This window comes from Rhineura floridana, chromosome 1, assembly GCF_030035675.1.
Source record: "Rhineura floridana isolate rRhiFlo1 chromosome 1, rRhiFlo1.hap2, whole genome shotgun sequence".
In the NCBI taxonomy this organism is placed as follows: Eukaryota; Metazoa; Chordata; class Lepidosauria; order Squamata; family Rhineuridae; genus Rhineura; species Rhineura floridana.
Genome location: NC_084480.1, coordinates 110,716,516 through 110,730,053, shown reverse-complemented (window position 1 = coordinate 110,730,053; position 13,538 = coordinate 110,716,516). Strand labels below are relative to the sequence as shown.

The following is a 13,538-nucleotide window of genomic DNA, read 5'->3' as shown; positions in this document are numbered from 1 at the left end:
GGCAATATCCAACTAAGTCATACTCAGAGGTGACCCAATGAAATCAGTGGACTTGTTACCTTAATGCTATTGATTTCAGTGGGTCTACTCCAAATATGACTTACTTTGGATATCACCCACTGTCTCAGTGTTCTATTGCATAGAGTTATGGACTCAGGGTGTTGGGAAATAACTGGCAATGAACTTTGCTTGAACATATCTTTATTTAAAATATGTAGAACCCATCTTTCCATCAAGAGATCTGTAACCACTGCTTATATCGAAATAAAAGCAAAATCAGAGCATAGAATAACAACATAACAAAAACTTATAAAAAGCAGGAGCATCAACTGCTTATTCACTTTCCAGATGGCCCCACCAGAGAGAGAGAGAGAGAGAGAGAGAGAGAGAGAGAGAGAGATTTCAACTGCTGCCTAAAATTCATCAATGAGAAAACCAGGCAGGCAAGTCTCCCTCCCAAGGGAGTTCCACACCTAACGCACCAGTACTGAGAAGGCCCTGTCTTGTATAATCATCTACCTCTACCAGAGAAGAAAGGGGGTAGTACATAAAGCAGGGCCTTCTGCATCCCCATTTAGTGCTCCCCTCTTTGATTGAACAAAATGTAATTTGAGCACACACCCCACTGTTAAGTGCCCACTGATTTGTTCAAGGAGAAACATAACTGTCCAGGATTATAAGAACTATGTGCCCATAAAAGATGATATTCAGAGTAGATCTACTGAAGTTAATAGACACAACTAACTTAGGTTCATTAATTGACTACAACCCAAAGTTATTCTCAAGTTAGGATAAAAAAGTGCTATGTGCCTGCAAATTTGTTCACAAGCCATGTAAAGGCAGTACCAGGAAAATTAATGCCACTCAGTTCCTACTGCCCAGTGTGATTACAGGGGGTAGGTGGGTGGTAGAATATCAGTAAGCAATTACATTCAACAAGACAAAAATATTCAGTAGTCAACAAAAATTAAATCAAAAACTTAGCTTTCAAATGCCACCCAGGGATAAGTTAGTCTTGCAGCCATTTGAGAAGGTCATAATGGAAGAGCTATTCCTGATCCCCTTAGGGAGGTCTTTACAAAGCCTTGGGACAATTATAATGAAGGCCCTGCTCCTGTTACCAGTTTCACCTTGTATAGCAAAAGAAAACAGAGTAAGGCCCAATCAGAGGATCTTAATGAGCATGGATGTTCCTAAAGGGATAAGATATATCGATCTAAGTTCTTTAAGGGTATCAGCAAGCAATGACAGTTCAGATAATGACATTACAATAATTGGCATTATACATCAAATACATCACTTCTTATATATTTCAGTCATAGGATGTATATGCAGTTCAAAAAACAGGCAGTATAGTGTGGGATATTTCAGAATTTCATCTTAACAGAAGATGTGCACCTGTGAGCCTTCATTGCAGGACAGTTCCATTGAGCTATTAAAATACAGGAAGTCATGAACACAACTGTACATGAGGATTAAAGCCATAGCAAGACTGCAATCCTAGATGTACATACTGAAAACAATGGGACTTTTGAGTAACCATAGCTAGAAGTGGATAGTAAATTGAACAACAAAACATAAAATGCAACTATGACTTATGTATCTTGCATATAATGGCCTCCGCTCCCATGGTACCCTAGTATAATCTCAGCATCCTCCACCACACTCGGCCACCACTGCTATCCCTTATGTGCTGCAATGGCAGCAAACTATTCACTTGAAGCCAAGGGCCTCCTTCCCCTCACCCTTAGAGAATCTATCCAGTAGCTTGCTCTTACCTTCTTATATTAAACTGTGAGTATACTGTATGCAACATCTTGAGGGATTGGGTTGGTGCTGGATTCTCTTAAGGCAGCCTTCACCAACCAGGTCTCCCCTCCTGATATTTTGAACTACAGCTCCCATCAGCCCCAGCCAGCATGACTAATTGTTAGGGGTGGTAGGAGTTATAGTCCGAAGCATCTGGACTGCATCCAGTTGGCAAAGATGTCTTAAGGCAAGACACAGGATATCTACTGCATCATGGTGCATAAGGACAAATGGAGGCAGCATCACAGGAATTAGACTAGAGCTTTGTAGGTGGGGGATTGCAGCCGGTGTATTCCATGATATAAAGCAGGGTGTGAGACTGGATCTGGCTGGTAGGCCAAATTTGACAGGTAGGCAGTCAAGCACCTGATGTCACTATGAGGTCAGGTGGTAGGCACGTTGAAGTCCCCAGGATTATCAGGACTTCAAAGCACCACAGGGGCTTGAAGGGATGATTTGGGGGAAACAGCCTTGTGGGCCAATTGGAACCTCTGGCAAGCCAAATTAGGCCCAGGGGCTGAGCGTTCCCCACCCCGATATAGTTGCTACTTCAAAATTCTTTCTACAAAGATAGAGAATGTCAGAAATAATCAATCCAATAGCAAATCTGATTGTTGCAGAAATGGAACCCATTGCTAATGCATACTAGCAAGATTCTCTTTTAGCTGCCCTGGAGCCCTTCAATTAAGGGAGATGACAAATACAGGGAGCCCATTTACATGAGATGAAGGTTCTGGCACTGGCCAAATAGGTAGCACAGACATTGCACCCCCCTACTAATGAGTTTTAGTATCTTTGCTGCTTAGATGTAACTGGGCAAGAGCTGGTGAGCCATCCCAGCATCTGCACGCAGTATCAGTGGGCAGAGTTTGTGCTGGCAAAGGGCTAATGCAGACTGAGGATTTCATTTTGCAACTGTGAAAGGCTGCATTTCAAACACATGGATGAAAATATGACCAACACCACTACACAGCCCCCAAATATAGTTTATTCAAACATACACCACTACCACCTTGATTTTGCCCCATTGTTCTGCCCTGCTGTACTTGTGAAATCCCTACAGTGACACTGCAATATTATTTTTACATTGCCGCAGTGCTAAATTAAATTAAGTATAGGAACTCATTGTCTCTAATTTCAACATGTGAAGCTGCCTTAATCTAACTCAGTATCATCTACACCAGGTATGGGGAACCTGTGGCCCTCCAGATGCTGCTGAACTACTATCAGCCCCAGTAAGTATGGCCAATAGCCAGGGATTATGCGAGTTGTGGTTCAGCAACATCTGGAGAGCCAAAGGTTCCCCATACTTGATCTACACCAACTAGCAGCAACTCTTCAGGGTTTCAGCGAGCCCTACCTAGAGATTCAGGGACTTAAGCTGGAACCATCTGCATGCAAAGCAGATGCTCTGGCACTGAGCTATGACCCCCCCCCTGCGCCTAGGCCCTTCTGCTACACTTGCATCTTAAAGCACTGCAAGCTCTTGGGTGTGCTGTTTCTTATGTCTCATCACAAAGCGGTATATTGATCCATCTGATTTATCTACATTTTTGTAGGCTAGAAACAGTGTCTGCCCAGCATGAATATAGCGCTTCTCTTCATCTTCAAGCAGCTTAAATTGGACTGATTCTTCATATCTGTCAGAATCCATGAGGAAAAGATGACGTTTTAGATTATCTTCACAGAGCTACAGAAATTCAAAAATATAAATATATTATTAGGGTTGCACACTTTTTATTAAGTTTTTCCAATACCTTATATAAAGAAAAGGGCTAGCATGGTACCCTTATATGTTCAATTAAAGTAAGTTTACATAAGAACGTAGTTAATTCTTTACACCTTGTCATGTTGACAAAGCATGTGTTTTATCTTTCACATACTCATAAGCTTCTATGCTTCTTTCATGGCATAAGAACATAAGAAAAGCCTGTTGAAGCAGGCCAGTGACCCATCTAGTCCAGCATCCTGTTCTCACAGTGGGCAACCAGGTGCCTATGGAAAGTCCACAAACAGGATCTGAGAGCAAGAGCACTCTCTCCTCCTATAGTTTCCAAAAACTGGTATTCAGAAGTATGCTGCCTTTAACCGTGGGGACAGAGCATAGCCATCGTGGCTAGCAGCCACTGATAGCCTTTTCCTCTATGAATTTGTCTAATCCTCTTTTAAATCCATCCAGGTTGGTGCCATCATTGCCTCCTATGGGAGCAAATTCCATAGTTTAACTATGTGTTGTGTGAGAAGTACTTTCTTATGTCTGTCCTGAATCTTCCAACATTCAACTTCACTGGATGTCCGTGAGTTCTAGTCTTTTCAAGAGGCCATGTCTTTCAGATTTACTAAAGAAAGTACCTTTCAATGGCACACCCTTCCTTCCTTATATCAGAGTCAGAATGCTCAAGAAGATTCACTTCTCTTGCATTCTAGATATACATTTTAGTGCACATGCACTCTGGAACAACAAAATGCACAGTACCAATCTGCGTCTTGTGGAAATTTTTCAGGAAGCATATTTATTTCTCATGACCCCCCCCTTCCAAATCAGCGACCTCTCTTTGGCCTGTTCCCAAGGCTTTTTGTTCAGTTGGGCTCAACTCAGGGGACTGCACAGCTCCCCAGAGCCTTACAAAATGGGCCTTTTACATACAATTAAAAAAAAATTATATCCCATCTTTCCTTCAAAAAGCTCAAGCTGTACATAGTTATCTCCTTTTTTCTTCACAACAACCCTAAGAGGTGGTAGGTTAGGTTAAAAGACTGCCTGGCCCAAAGTGACCCAGTGAGTTTCATGGCTGCGCCTGCATAGGGATCTGAACTCAGGTCTCTCAGATCTCAGTTCAACACTTACCATATCTAGGATTTTCACACGCATTAAAAAGCACATTAGCCAAATACTTAATCCTTTACCACTTCACTCATCAGCCTCCTGTGCTTCTTTCATGACTAAAGCTGCAATCCTAACCCCACTTTCCTGTAAGTAAGCCCCACTGAATTCAACAGGGCTTCCTTCCAAGTAGATAGGATTGTGCTATAAATGCCTTTCTTCTCATAAGGCCTAACTACATGTAATTCACAAACAATAATGATCAGAGAGGGATGAAGATTTAAGAAAAGCCGCTCCTGAAGGGGCAAATGAAAGCAAAGACTTTCCCTACTCAAAATAATCCCTCAAAGGGCTTTCCCTTAGAGCAGCCTTTCCCAACTAGTGGGCCACCAGATGTTGTTGGACAACTCCCATCAGCCTCAGCCAGCATTGCCAATGGTCAGGAAAGATGGGAATTGTGGTCCAACAACATCTGGTGGCCCACTAGTTGGGAAAGGCTGCCTTAGAGGAAGGGAAAGGCACCTATACCACTGTTTCTGTGCTGGGCCTTTAATGTATATGTTTCTGCATAATGTGGAGTTAGTTCCCCATTATGTGGGATTCATACTGGAAGACTGCAGAGAGTGTAATGTATAAGGGTAGAAACACACTCACTGTTCTGCCGATTCCAGTGTGTCTCCACCTCTCTCTTCTGAAAACAGGGCACATGATGCTAGTCAAATGCCATCCTTTCTACTGTAAAACCTGGTGGGAGCAGCTTGAGTGTGGAGTGGTTTTTTTATTCAACTTCAAAGAAATTTTGCAACTGATCGCAGATCAACCTATTCCTCCTCCAGATGTGGCTAATGGAAATGCTTTGCTCTGTCAGCTAGTGTGTGTACAGCCTAAACCCCAGCACCTGAGTCGCTACCAAAAGGAAGAACAAAAGGAGTACTTCAGTCTCTTTTCGAGGCTAGATAAGTTTGAGCCACAACTTACATTCGCTGCCCAAAGCACAGGCTCAGCTCAGGAATATAGGAAGTAATAGAGTATTCCAGGGTATGTGCAGAGTGCCTTTCCTTCAATTGACTTGATTTATTATTTTAATTACCCTGCTTGTCTCTCCGCGGACACAAAAAGGGTTACAAGTTTTAAAATAATTTAACACATAAATAACAAAAAAATCATAAAAACAAATGGTTGGAGACAGCAATAAATCAAAGCCAACTAGCTACTACACACCTAAACTACCTTTGGTAATAATCAAGCTCAGCCTTGATTAGCAAAACCTGGCGACCTGCTACTTATCGCTGAATTAGTGTAAGAACTGATGCTGCATTGAGTGACCTGAGACCATAATGATCTCCATTACCATACAACTAGAAGTACAGAATGAGTTTCTAGCTTAGTGGATGTGGCTTGCAGGCAGGCTGGAGACCTGGTAATGTTCAATTTAGGCCCATCTTATCTATCATCCTATTCTCACATTGGCCAACCAAATATTGGTTAATTCCCTTTGGGGTGGGAGGAGCAGGAATCCTGACTTATAAGTCTTATCTGAACAGTAATGAACAAAGGCTTTATAAAATGGTTCAAAGAGTTAGGACTATAAGGAGCATGAAATAACATAACATATAGCTGGCCTGCACCACTTGTGAATGCTGAGCTGAGTGCAGTTCCATAATACATAGGTAGTGAGCTGAGTTCAGTTTGGTGGGTCATAAGTTGTACATACCTGGCATAAAGTATTTCTATGTGTTCATGGTCCTCAGAAAAGGATTGTTATAAAATTGATAACAAATTTAAACAAAAAAAAAGGATATTGGTTTATCACATACCTTGGTGATATCAAACTTGTTGCCATTTTTCTCCTGGCAATCTGATATATCATATGGAAGTAGCTGCAAAGAAAGCCACCGAAAAATGTTAACATTCATGTCCAGTTTCTGTCTACTATAACCATTAGTGTAACCACTGAGTATGACTAACGTAGTTCACTTCCTAATTAACTGTCACTTGAGGCTCAGGTAGCCTTGGTGGCACGGAGTGCCTTCTACCAACTTCGGTTGGTGGCCCAACTACGCCCCTATCTGGACAGGGATAACCTGGCTTCAGTTGTCCATGCTCTGGTAACCTCCAAGTTAGATTACTGCCATGCGCTCTATGTGGGGCTGCCTTTGAAGACAGCTCAGAAACTGCAGCTTGTGCAAAATGCAGCAGCCAGATTGGTAACAGGGACCAGACGGTCCAAACATATAAAACCAATTCTGGCCTGCTTGCATTGGCTGCCTGTATGTTTCCGAGCTCGATTCAAGGTGCTGGTTTTAACCTATAAAGCCTTACATGGCTTGGGACCACAATACCTGATGGAACGCATCTCCCAATATGAACCCACTCATAAACTACGCTCAACATCTAAGGCCCTCCTCCGGGTGCCTACTCGGAGGGAAGCTGGGAGGGTGGCAACAATGGAGAGGGCATTCTCAGTGGTGGCCCCCAAATTATGGAATGATCTTCCTGACGAGGTGTGCCTGGCGCCATCACTGTTATCTTTTCGGCGCCAGGTCAAGACTTTCCTCTTCTCCCAGGCATTTTAGCATGTATTTTTTTTAATTGTTTTAAAAAAATTAAAGTGTGTTTTAAATTGTTTTTAAAAGATGTGTTTTAAACTTGTATATTGTTTTTAATGTTTTTAGTTACTGTAAACCGCCCAGAGAGCTTCGGCTATGGGGCAGTATACGAATACAATAAATTAAATAACTGGGGGTGAAACAGAAGAATTCAATTACAAACAATTAGCTGCTCAATGTTATCACTGCTGTACTTTTTTGCACTCCATCTCACTGTTTATAGTTCCTGTCATCCCCACTCCTCCAAAACCAGGTGTACAACTTATACCTGACAACTGAGAATCTCATTCCATGCATCTGATAAAGTGGACTGCAAGCCACAAAAACCTATGCCATAATAAATGTTACAACTATGCTCCCTACTAGGGTCCCTGTGCAAATCGGGATGTGTGTGTGTGTGTACTTGCCACTTATTTGTTAGAATATTCACACAGTTGCAAATTGTATGAATGGTGTTATATTTTCTTCGGTCCTAAATCTACTTCCTCTGAATTTGTCAGGTTTGTAGATATGAGTGATCGGAGGAGGAGGAGGAGTTATTTAGTCCTTTTTCCTACTAAAGTGCCTCAAAGCAACTTACAGAAACAAACATTTAATACAAGTATAAAAGCAAAAGTAAAATGACGGCAATGCCTTGAATTTCCAGTGGCTGTGGCTGTGAGCACACTTAGTTGCCTACAGCAAAGCATTTTCATTGGAAGCACCTGGAGGGGAATGGGTTGATCTGCCGATCAGTTGTGAAATCTCTATGAAGCAAATTTTGTTTAAAAAAACACTTAAGCTGATCCCACCAGGTTTTACAGGAAAAAAGGGCAGGGTTTGATTAGCGTCATGTGCTCCATTTTCAGAGAAGAGAGATGGAGATGCACTGGAACTGGCAGAACTGTAAGTGTATCTCTACCCTGCGATTCAGTTACACAGAAGAAGATACTGTAATATGTTGTTGCACAGTCCTGAAGAATTCAAATCCGGCCAATGTTAGGCAAAGGGTGCAACTAAAATTGCAGAAGTGTGATCAACAAATAAGCATATGACTACCAGTTAAGGCCTGTGTTGGGCAAATGTATGTCAAGTCATATGCAGATTTCAATTAGAATGTGCAAATTACTTCCATCCCTCTGACAGCATTTCTGTGATGCTCAGTCCCCCATCTCAGACATAAACAGACTTGTGGTTACCGTTAACTTCTCTGGGTCATGGTGTTTGGTCAGCACCAGCAATTTGTCTTGTGACTCTTGGGTAAAAGTAACTAGATGAAGGCCATCATTTTGGTCTAAAAAAAGGCATAAGAAGGGATTGTTGTGCAATTTAATAGATGAAACATTTTAAATTAAATTCTGTAAAGGAGAATTTAAAGTAATTTTGGGGCTAAAATATTCATTAGAATATGTATTATGGGGCTATACATATCAACAACATTAAACATTAAAAATTATTGGGAGTACAAAGACTAGGTATAAAATATGATAAACCAATGGCAGCAAAGTTCACAGATTAAATATTAAAAACTGCAGCTTGGAACTAGGGATTAGTTGATCACCATGTTTGGGATGCAATAAGAACATTGCCCCAGATCAAACTGGCAATGATACTGAGAGGGTTTCTTTGTTGTTTATTTGCCCTATCTTGTATGCAGTGTATGGTTTGGATCATGTGACTGAATTTTCCCAAGCTAATTGTTCTTTATGCAAACCTCCTTCCCTCACCCCCAGTGCCTCTGGTTTCTGTCATCTGGAATGCATGGGTTGATCTGTTAGGACTGATCCTACATTACAGCTGAAAGTTGTAAAAAAAAAAGAACTTTCATTTGATAAGCCACAAAACAAAGCTGCCAAACTAACCTTTACAGATTGTTTCAACCAGAACATTCCAATCTTCAAAGCTGTAAGGTAACCTGTGATACACTTTCCTGCTACAATTACTACTTTGGACATTTTTATGTGTTGACTAGGAGCATGGATTGGACTATTAACATTACTCTCATTTCCCTTTTCCGGTGTTTCAGCTGCATGAGTCTTGCTCCCTTATTTCACTTATAATTCACAGATCATGAATTATGAAGACATTTTGCTCTTAAGCCTGTATCATGCATTAATGCCATTAGCCGGGTAAAAAGGCTTCAGTGTAGAGAATAATAACAGACTCAGGTAGGAGCCTGCCCTGCTTTCACAGAGTCATGGCACACATTTTTAAATTGGCCATTGTATCAAAAATAGAATTAAAATCTGGATTGTTGTCACCAGATTCTTACCTTTCCTGAAGTAATCAACCCAAGTATTCAAACCAGTACCTAAACACAATACACATCAAAATGTTAGGGTCTATCATGGCATCTAGAATTCCACTATACTACAGCAATTATTATTATTATTAGTAGTAGCAGTAGTAGCAATCCCATTCTTATACCCCACCCTTCCCCTAGTGCTTTATGGATAAGGCCTACTCCTCATTTTGGTAGTAAACCTGTGTCTGGGCTTTACCATTTCAGGTTGCACACAGGGGCTCATATGACTGAAAGCCCCTCCGTATGAAAAATTTCTAGCATTCAAGATTAGAAGATGTCAGACAGAAGGATTCTGTGTTATATTCTCCTTCACATGCTAATTTTGTTTGCAGGGTAATGCTTAGTTCTGTGAGCCCAAACTGCTGTCTGAAGTGCTTCACTTCATAGAGCAATTTACCACCTCCATGAAATAGGCATGGGGAGAAATTTGATTCAGTTCACATTTAAAGCCAAGTGTATCAAATTCAAACTTTCCAAACAATATGAGAACTAAAACACAATCATACTTCAAAATTCATACTTAACCAAATTTGGCAGTGCAAATCTCCAACCAAGCAATGTTTTAAAAAATGCATAGATTAGGAGACAGTGTGCATAAAAACAATTAGTAAAAATAACATGTGCACATCAGTCAAAATGATATAAAAATGTGTTTATTAAGAGAAATTTGCACTAAAATGTTGAAAACTTTTAATGAGGATTTTTAAAAACAAAATTCTCAAATTGCTGCAGAAATGTAAAGAACTGAATTTAAGATTGGAAAAAATGAGAAACTGTGAAACCTGAACAGATTATTCCATCCCTACAGTGAAACTAAGACTAATGAATTGCAACCAGCAGATGTGGATGAAATGACAAAAGGTTAAGCGCCATAAATAAGGCCACATGTTGAGTGAGCTCAGATGGTGATTAGAGCACTACTGCTCATTTCATTTCTTTAAAGTTTGCAGTGCTTTACTCTGGCTTAGATACCCCCTTTCTCACTGTGGGCAAAACACAATAAAAGAATGCTCCAAGCTGCTGTATTATGGCCGGAGTAATCAAAAAACTCAAAGCACAGATCATTTATTTTGAATTATTTCTCCCACAATTGAGCTTGCTATTAGTATAGCCCATGTCTATTTTAGCCCTTAGTGATATCATGTTAAGGGTTTGTTCTGAATGCTGTTCCTAGACTTAACTAGGAGGAAGCTAGGAGAGAACCCTATAGTTTTACTTTTCCTCCTGGAATGTTTTTTATTTTATATACCAGGAATGGGGAACCTCTGGTCCACCAGATGTTGCTGGCCTGCAGCCCCCATGAACTTGACCATTCACCATGCTGGCTTGCGCTGATGGGAGTTGGAGTCTAACAACATCTGGAATGCTAAAGGTTCCCCATCCATGAGGGATACTGTGAACTAGGTATGGGAAATCTGTGGCCTTCCAGATATTAAACAAAAAAGTTACATTTTCTTGTAACTTCTTTTAAAAAAAATAATCAATACTTATTGTAATAATCTTATGTAAACCACTTTGTGAGGTCCACTTGAAAAGAGGTGTGCGTGTGCGTGTGTACGTATGTATGTATAAATAAATAAACTCTCACATAGCTGGACTACAACTCCCATCAGCTCCAAACAGCCTTGCCAGTGGTCAGGGAGGATGGGAGTTGGAGTCCAACATCTGGAGAGCCACAGATTCCCCAGCCCTGCTATAGATAGCTTAGGAGAGAAGAAATTAAATAATTACTGGAAGACTGCAATTGTAAGAAAGCAGCTGGATGAGACGATTTCATGCTAATTTGGTGGGCACTACAAGGGATCTATTGCAGGCAAATCCATTACAATGTGACAATTTCCAGCAAATATGTATGTCCATGTGAAATATTATGAGTCTCTTTTTCTTTCTTATTCATAATAGATGAACAGTGATAGATAAATATGTTCCCTATCCCAAGGATGGGAAGAAGGATGTACTTGAATTTCCTGTTACAACCCATGTGATAGCTGACAGGCATGAAAGAATCCCAGAAACCTCAGAATTGCCCAGAAATCATGACTCCATCACTAACACCTCTCTGACTAGACATGCATGTGGAACCTTTGGCCCTCCAGATGTTATTTAACTCCAAATCCCATCAGCCCTGTCCATTGGCCATACTTGCCAAGGCTGATGGGAGTTATAGTTCAGCAACATCTGGAGTGTCAAAGGTTCCCCACACATAGACTAGACAAAAGTAAGGGTGGAACACTAGGAAGAAGTGTTACTGGTTCCAGCGTGCTCCCACGGCTGGTTTTTGAATCCGTGTAGGTATGCTGTTAGCCACAATCCAAAGGTATCCTGTAGTTTCTTGAGAAATACTGCTGTTTAATGCTTGTGCCCCTGATGCAGTGTGAGAGACGGAACCAATCAAGCTGCCTTGTGTGTCAGTGACACAGTCCCATTGGCCCCCACGGAGAGCCAGTCTGGGTTTATGCTGGCTTTCCACTTGCTACAGTTGCACTTGGCCAAAAACCTCAAATAAAATAAAATGGGGAAGAGGGTTCAGGAAAATAAGATTTGCCCAAGGAAAGAAACTTGAATGGGTTTAGATAACCAAGTACAGTATAGACAACAATGAGTTTTCCAGCACCTTAGAAGACTAGCATAGCAATCATAACCATATATACTCAGATGTAAGTCCTATAGAATTCGGTCAGGCTTACTCCCAGGTAAATGGGGTTAGGAATGCCACTTTAAGCTGTAATCCTACCTCCCTTACTTGAGAGTAAGTCCTATTGAACTCAGTGAGACATACTTGGGCTGCACTCAAGGCCCTTTCCCATTTATTAATTTATAGTGCCAAAAAAAGGAAAGAAAAAAGGACCTTTTGTTTTTCATTTGTTGTGCATACCACCTCTCATATCTGTCTTCTCTCTTGTATGTCTGTTGCATAGCTATGAGTACTCAATATCCGAAAACCGCAATTATTCCCTTGATAATGCATTCAGTTATTTTGCAATGTGTTTTCACAAGGGTCACAACCCTATATTAGTTATCGTATGTGATGTGGCTAGTGATGAGCAACCCAACATGACTTTCACTCTTTCTGTATTGAATTTGCATCATTCAGCCTCTGGGTTGGACTTCTAAATCATGTTCAGAGTATGTCCATTGAAATCCTTGTGCTTAAGTTGGTAGATTCCAATGATTTTAGTGGAACTACTGTTAGTATGAGTTCCAGGGCAATCCAATTCCCCTTATGCCAGACTGTGGGGGGTCTGGATTGTGTAAGGGCGGGACAGGGCAATCATTCGGCGCCTCAACATGTACAGGCAGAAGAAGTGCAGTTCTACTGCCACCGCCACTACCACTACCTCGCTGCTCCCCACAGCGAGCCGAGCCTCCAAGAAAGTGAGAAGAAGCGTTTTCCCTCGCTTCGCCTTTCCCCTCCTCTGGCTGGGCATGGCGACGGGGGTGAGTTACTTGCCGCCCTGGTGGGTGAGCCTCTTGCACAGCCTGCCCCACTTGAACCTGTGCTGGGAGGCCATTGCTGACGACTTCCAACCCGAGGACGCCGAATACCAGCAGAGGCTGAATACATCAAGGACTCCCTCAAAGAACAAGGCACTAGTCCGTTCAAAACCTGTCTCCTCCCATCATTTACCACTGCAGTTCAGGAGCAGCAGAATGCAGTGAAAGAGATCATTATCACCAACATGGCTGCTGCGTACAAACAGGACCAGAGAAGCATGAAGACGAAAACGAAAGGTCTCTTGTCTCTAAGTTATAAAATGGAGGACAGTGTTTTTTGGGAGTCACGAAGATCAGGTCCTGAAAAAGCTGAAGAAGAGCCAATTTGTGTTTTTTCAAATTGAGACTGTCCTACCTCCAGAGCAGAGCATATCTAGTATAAAAAACCTGGCTGAATGCGGTTCTCTCATCATGACACATTTAAATGGTTTTTTCTTTTCTTTTAATAATGTTATTTGTTATTTAATTTTGAGAATTGCATTATTTTATTGATGTATGTATTGCTATATTCGTGTTT

General features: G+C 41.3%; 1 protein-coding gene across 4 annotated transcripts in view; it reads right to left on the bottom strand.

Annotated features, from left to right (window-relative positions):
• Window positions 1-184: 184 nt before the first annotated feature.
• Window positions 185-13,538, bottom strand: part of LOC133385888 (uncharacterized) — a 66,172-nt gene continuing 52,818 nt past the window's right edge. For all 4 annotated transcript variants that reach the window (XM_061629496.1, XM_061629484.1, XM_061629478.1 and 1 more), the window contains exons 4-7: window positions 9,494-9,532; window positions 8,421-8,515; window positions 6,451-6,513; window positions 185-3,499 (exon numbers count right to left, since the gene is read on the bottom strand). In XM_061629496.1, the coding sequence (XP_061485480.1) occupies window positions 3,278-3,499; window positions 6,451-6,513; window positions 8,421-8,515; window positions 9,494-9,532 (419 nt within the window). In that variant the 3' untranslated portion in view covers window positions 185-3,277. The remainder of the gene's footprint in view (window positions 3,500-6,450; window positions 6,514-8,420; window positions 8,516-9,493; window positions 9,533-13,538) is intronic.